Here is a 6,546-nt window from a genome sequence, read left to right as displayed (position 1 = left end):
GCTTCCTGTGATATACCTTGCATGAAGTATTCTTTGCGTTGGTAGCAGTAGTGTCTAAATTTAGCAGAATCCTAGGAACCTTTTTGTCTTTTTTCTGGTCACATAACTGTAGAGTGTTGTCCTTATCTAAAAAAGTAATGTATTTTTTCTGACACGTGCATGCTCTTGCTTTTGCGTGCTTTTCTTCTTTTCTTCCTTCTGATCACACATTTCCGTTGAGAGCTTTTATATGATCGTAGATGATGCCTTGATTTGTCCTTTTGAGACTTGATTCTTCATATGCTTTTATGGCAGTCTTTTTCTGCGTCTAGTAGTCCATATGAGTCTCAAGCCTTGACTTTCTTATGAGCATTAGTCATTGATGCTCTGACTTTCTTTGGTTTGGTCAATTTCTATATGAACAGACTTTCATTTTCGTCTGAAATGCTTATTAGTCTGTATTGTTCTTCGTCTTATTTTGTTGGCTTCCATTTTGTTTGACCAACTTCCGTCTGAGTTCTTTTTCTTTGACTCGTATTTGTTTGATGCTTGAAGCTTTGTTTTGACTTGTCTATATGAAGCTTTCATCTGTCGTCTTGTATCGTCTGATGCATATGCTTGTTTTTCATTTTGCCTGTACTTATGTTTTTCTGAAACACTGGCACACTTGTTAGAAATAACTATATGTATTATATTTGTCATATTCAAAAGCTCACTTGGAATTGCTTCGTCTTCGTTTGAGTTAACAGTTTCATATTTAATGATAGGATCGTCAAAAGGAAGTCTAGAGTGAGAGAAAAGTGTTTCGCAATAACAACTATGTTTTGAGGCTTTTATCTTATTTCTCAATTATAAATAATTGTGTTTGGTTTTGCTTTGACTGGTTGTAAGTACTATTTGGTGCGTTCTTTAAAGTCTCTTTTGTACCATTTGTTGATCATAGTCGAGTTTTTCTTTGGTCTGAATGACTCATAATTTTTACCCTTACATTGAAGGATTTTCCATATTAAAAATTTGTGTCTCTTTGTGTTTATGTTATATGTTTTTGCTCTATTTTATTGGTGCTCCTCATTGATTCTTACAAGTAGGGAGATTTAATTTTCACTGCATTATTATTTATTGAGTTATTGTTATTGTGTTGGGCTTTCCTCCATCATAATAAACATTTAGATCTTATTTTACATTCGATTGAATTACAAAAATTAAAAGGTATTTAATTTGGCTACCATTTTAGTATGCTTAAAGTCCTACAACATTTAGGAATTAAGGTTAATAGTAATTTATAAAATACATTTCCTTCTTAATCTATTAAGAGACATTTTCAAGGACAAAATTGTGAAGTCTCAACGAGCGGCAAAGTAAACAATATTTTAGATGTAATGACCCTAACAATACCAACAAATTTACGGTCAAAATATTATAATATTGGTATAAATACTTATAGTCAAAATAAAGGCATTGGAGATTTGATTTGTGAATCAACTCTAAGTTGGCCTTGCAACTAATTGATCATAGTGTTAGTTTCTTCCATCCTCATCCATTAGTTATAAGGAAAATTCAAGCATTCAAAGACTTGTAGTGGGAATTACATTTTCAACAAAGCTAATTTTTCTATTGATTGCCTCTCTAAATTGGGCTCTTCTTGTCAATTAGATTTTATTTTGTTGGATTTGTGTCCTTCTCTACTGATGTCTTTTGTTATGGTGAATGTTGTAGGAGTGTTGCATGCTAGACAGTGGTTGTTAAATTATGTTTTTTTTCTTCTATTTTTTTCTTTTAAAGTTCCCATTCATAAAAAAAAATACCAATTCTGACTCTGCAATAATACATTCCTTTAAACAACTTCATCTGTAAGCATATTCATAATCTTACAATATGATTGATCCACTTCAACTTTTCCCTGATTAATCCTTCCCAAAGTCGTGGGACAATATAGTTTAGGTAAGGCCTTAGTGTAGATTGGTTGCAAAAGAAAAAAGCTTACAAAATTGGGCCTTTAAAATTGATTATAAAGGAACTGATTTTACAGGAATTTTGGTGGTAATTTTGTAATTATTGCAAATACTTTTAAAATCAATTAAAATTAACTAATTATGTAAGTATCTACAAAATCGATTACATTTGTAGCTAATTTTATAAGATAGATATACGAGGCTTGTTTAAAAGACATGATTTTGTATGTTACCAACAAAATTGCTTACACATGTAACAATTTAGCAGGTTACCTATAAAGCCAATTTTTTGTGAATCAATTTTTGAAAATGAGGTTATATTTCAAATTGCTTACCCCTTGTTTGTCTATTGGTATTTACAAGATAGAAGACATGGAATAGGATTTAATCTAGTAGTTTTTTGAACCCTCTTTATTGCAGAATCAACACAATGCAAAGGGAGATGGACGTTGATGTGGTGGATTTACACGTGAAGGAGATGGTAGACACTCCAATGACAATGGTGGATCTGTACATGAAAAAGATGGAAGACACCTCAAGTGAGGATGGCAAATCTATTCGTGAAAGAGATGGCAAATGCCTCAGGTAGGGGCAATGAATTTGTATGTAAAGGAGATGGTGGATGCATGAAGTAACAATGATGGGTCTATATTTGAAGGAGATGATAAATATAGGAGATTAAAAATTGTCTATTTTAAATTATTGAGACTAAAAAGTAAATTAAGTAAAATTATAGGTATTAAAAAAATATTTAACCCTAAAAGAATAATATTGTAAAATTTGTTACATGAATTTATGAAACAAATATCATTTCCCTTTTCAAAAAGAAAAAAATGAGTTTAATAGGTCTAAGTTGGAGGCGTGAATAGTATTCTCCAAATTGAATAGACCACAATAGCCCAATACAAAAAGTGGGCCTCTCCAACAATCCTTTCCGCCTACGGGGAAACAGCGATAAATTGATAGCTCCGCCCGAGCAACACGTTACGAGGACTTCCGAGTCACGACGTCGTTTAGCAACTCCACATCGCAATCATCGCCCCCGCGACGCGTCTCTATTCACCTTTAACCATACCATACCATACGCGAACAAAGAACGCCACTCCTTCACTCCAATCCTCAGCTCCGATGCCAATTTCCCCCCACCGCTCCACAATGGGCAAAACCCCCATCCTCATCCTCATCCTCATCCTCATCCTCCTGCTGATTTCCCCCTCCACCGCCGAGATCAAAACCCTAACGATCACCTCCGACAACCGGCCCATGATCCTGCTTGAGAAATTCGGGTTCACGCACACGGGGCACGTGTCGATCTCCGTGTCGTCGGTGTCCGTGGTGGCCGGCACAGGGTCCCAACCAGATCCCTCCCGTCTGGGATTCTTCCTCCTGAGCGAGGAGTCCCTGCTCCAAGTCCTGATCGAGATGCAGCAAAACCCTAACTTCTGCGTCCTTGACTCCCACTACACCAACCACCTCTTCACCTTCCGCGACCTCTCCCCTCCTCCCGCGGCCTCCGCCAACAACACCTACCCCGTCACGCTCCCCAACGAGTACAGCCTCTTCTTCGCCAACTGCGCCCCGGAAACCACCGTCTCCATGTCCCTCCGCACCGAGCTCTTCAACCTCAACCCCTCCGACTCCTCCCGCGACTACCTCTCCGCCGGCCAGACCAACCTCCCCACCCTCTTCTTCCTCTTCTCCCTCCTCTACTTGGCCTTCCTCGCCCTCTGGCTCCGCCTCTGCCTCCTCAACCGCCGCTCCCTCCACCGCATCCACCTCCTCATGGCCGCCCTCCTCCTCATGAAGGCCCTCAACCTCCTCTGCGCCGCCGAGGACAAACACCTCATCAAAACCACCGGCACCCCCCACGGCTGGGACGTCCTCTTCTACATCTTCCAGTTCATCCGCGTCGTCCTCCTCTTCACCGTCATCGTCCTCGTCGGCACCGGCTGGTCCTTCCTCAAACCCTTCCTCCAAGACCGCGAGAAGAAGGTCCTCATGATCGTCATCCCCTTGCAAGTCCTCGCCAACGTCGCCTCCGTCGTCATCGGCGAAACCGGCCCCTTCATCAAGGACTGGGTCACCTGGAACCAGGTCTTCCTCCTCGTCGACATCATCTGCTGCTGCGCCATCATTTTCCCCATCGTCTGGTCCATTAGATCGCTCAGGGAAACCTCCAAAACCGACGGCAAAGCCGCCAGAAACTTGGCCAAGTTAACCCTCTTTAGGCAATTCTACATTGTTGTCATTGGCTACTTGTACTTCACACGCATTGTTGTCTTTGCGTTGAAGACCATTGCTGCTTATAAGTACCAGTGGGTGAGTAATTTCGCCGAGGAGGCGGCTAGTCTCGCGTTCTACATTGTCATGTTCTATATGTTTAGGCCGGTCGAGAGGAATGAGTACTTTGCGCTCGATGACGAGGAAGAAGAGGCGGCAGAGATTGCGCTCAGGGATGAAGAATTTGAGCTTTGAAACAATGATACGATTCCCATATCAGGTTCTTCAATCACTTTGTTGCTAATTGCTGCACCTAGTGTGAATTAGAAACGTGTCATTACTGGAATACTGTCTGTATGTTTTGTATTTTTGTTTGCAATGCTGATAATTGTATTGTGCGGGATAGAAAAAAGTGTGATCATGATCTCACTCAAATGCCAGTTTCATTAGAGATGTACTTTACACAGTTATTACTGGGATGTTTTGTGACTAATCATACTTATTATAACTGAATTTTATGATTTCATCTTTATGCTTGATGGTATTGTATAATGTGTGTTAAGAACAAGCACTTTACAATTCTTAGTTCATTGGCTATTTTTAACAATAACAACCTTTCTTGCTGTTCTTATATTTGTAAACATTCAACTTAGTGAGTAATTAGCAATTACGTATTGGTTTATATTTAATACGATGTCTTGGAGTTTTGTTTTGTGTGTTATATGGCAAAAGCCCTTTCTGTTATAATTCATGTTGTTGATTGATTTTTAATTTAGTTTGCAAGGTCTTTGATATCAGTGCAATATGGTTTTATTCGTGGATGATTTGGGATAAATTATATTTGGAGCAATTGTAGCATGCAATTCTATGAAAAACCGAAACTTCAATTTGTTTCACTTATCTGATACTAGTACTCTCAAATACTTTGCAGATATGTATTGGTGAAGTATGTAAGCCTTTAAAAATATTATGAGAGTCTTATTTGATCTCAATACTTTTGGATATTTTAGAAAAAGGGTGATCATGTTCTCACTCAAATGCCAGTTTCACTAGAGGAACTGTACTGTACACTCAGTTTTTACTGGGATATTTTGTTACTAATCATTCTCATTTTAACTGATTTTTCTGTGTGCACCTTATGCTTGATTGTATTGTATGATGTATGGTAAGAATGAGCACTTTTACTATTCTTAGTTCATTGACTTCTTTTCACAATCCCAACCTTTCTTTACATTTGTTTTTGTTAATATTTGACTTCAGTGAGTTATCAGTAATTATGTATTTGTTTATGTTAAATAGGGTCTCTTGCAGTTTTGTTTTCTGTGTTATATGGTAAAAGGCCTTCCTGTTATAATTCATGTTGTTGATTGATTTTTAGTTTAGTTTACAAGGTCTTTGATGTTTTCTTATCAGTGCAATATGGTTTCATTCGCGGATTGACTTGAGAGAAATGATATTTGGAGCAAGTAAAGCATGCAATAGGACAGAGTGCTGCCTGGCTCCACTTTCCTTTTACTCAAAGGGTTCCTCGAAGAACTAAGCTTGATGGATGGGCAAGTGGGGGTTTTTGTGGTTAACTAATACCGCCTAACTATTTTTATAAACGTATGTATGTTTGTTTTATTTGCTCCTGGTTTTTACTTCATTTTTTGTGAAAGATCTGCTAGAAAAGCTGTTGTTTTAGTGTTTGAAATATAAATTGTGCAGTTATATAAAATGGATATAGTTTATGAAGAGTTCCCTCTTGAAACCTCAATTTAGAAAGTCACTTTATATTTGTTCACATCTCACGAACCTTGCCTTGTTTGGGAAAAAGCTGGTCTGGAAGTTGTAGAAGTATGCCAGGTTGGCTTTTCTACACTCGTTCTGGTATTCAGTGTTTCTTTAACAGTATGAATTACTTGGAAAATCCATTTCTGCATGAGAGGATCTAAGCTCTGGTGAATGAATGCTCATGCTCGGGCAGAAACTGAGTATAGTTCTAGTTCTAGAAGTTTGTTGATGTCACCCAATAGTGTATGAATTTTTAAGGCATGAGATATAGTTTATACACGATAGTACACCTGTTTACCATTACCATCCATTGAATTTAACGCATCCAAATGCTTTTGGTTGGAATTCAACATATGTTATTGCCATCCTTTGTTTGCTATGATGCTGATGTTTTGTATATTCAATTTTGTCAAATAATTTTTTTCAAATGTAGGCTTGATAATGAGACTTTCTATCAGCAGCACTAGGGGATATTTCGTATTTGAGCTAAGATTATTTAAATTTGAGTTTTCCATCTCGTTGAAGTCTTACAAATTATTTTTGTTGATGTTAATTATTCTGTTAAATAAGTTGGTCTAACAGCCGGTGGTGTATATACGTGGTTTAAGTCGGTATATGTTTT

General features: G+C 38.0%; 1 protein-coding gene across 2 annotated transcripts; it reads left to right on the top strand.

The window, feature by feature from the left end:
• Positions 1–2,873: 2,873 nt before the first annotated feature.
• On the top strand, positions 2,874–5,885 carry LOC109792608 (protein CANDIDATE G-PROTEIN COUPLED RECEPTOR 7). Of its 2 annotated transcripts, none has more exons than XM_029270175.2 (2): positions 2,874–4,431; positions 4,950–5,271. In XM_029270175.2, exon 1 carries the CDS (start codon positions 3,060–3,062, stop codon positions 4,404–4,406), a length of 1,347 nt encoding a protein of 448 aa, XP_029126008.1. In that variant the 5' UTR covers positions 2,874–3,059; the 3' UTR covers positions 4,407–4,431; positions 4,950–5,271. The 2 variants fall into 2 exon arrangements, with proteins under 2 accessions (XP_029126008.1, XP_020207615.1); XM_020352026.3 differs by lacking the exon at positions 4,950–5,271 and adding an exon at positions 5,565–5,885 and having other exon boundaries at positions 2,877–4,431.
• Positions 5,886–6,546: the final 661 nt, after the last annotated feature.

Source organism: Cajanus cajan, chromosome 7 (genome assembly GCF_000230855.2).
Source record: "Cajanus cajan strain Asha chromosome 7, NIPB_CcT2T_4, whole genome shotgun sequence".
NCBI classification, from domain to species: domain Eukaryota; kingdom Viridiplantae; phylum Streptophyta; class Magnoliopsida; order Fabales; family Fabaceae; genus Cajanus; species Cajanus cajan.
This window is presented reverse-complemented; position numbering and strand designations above follow the sequence as displayed.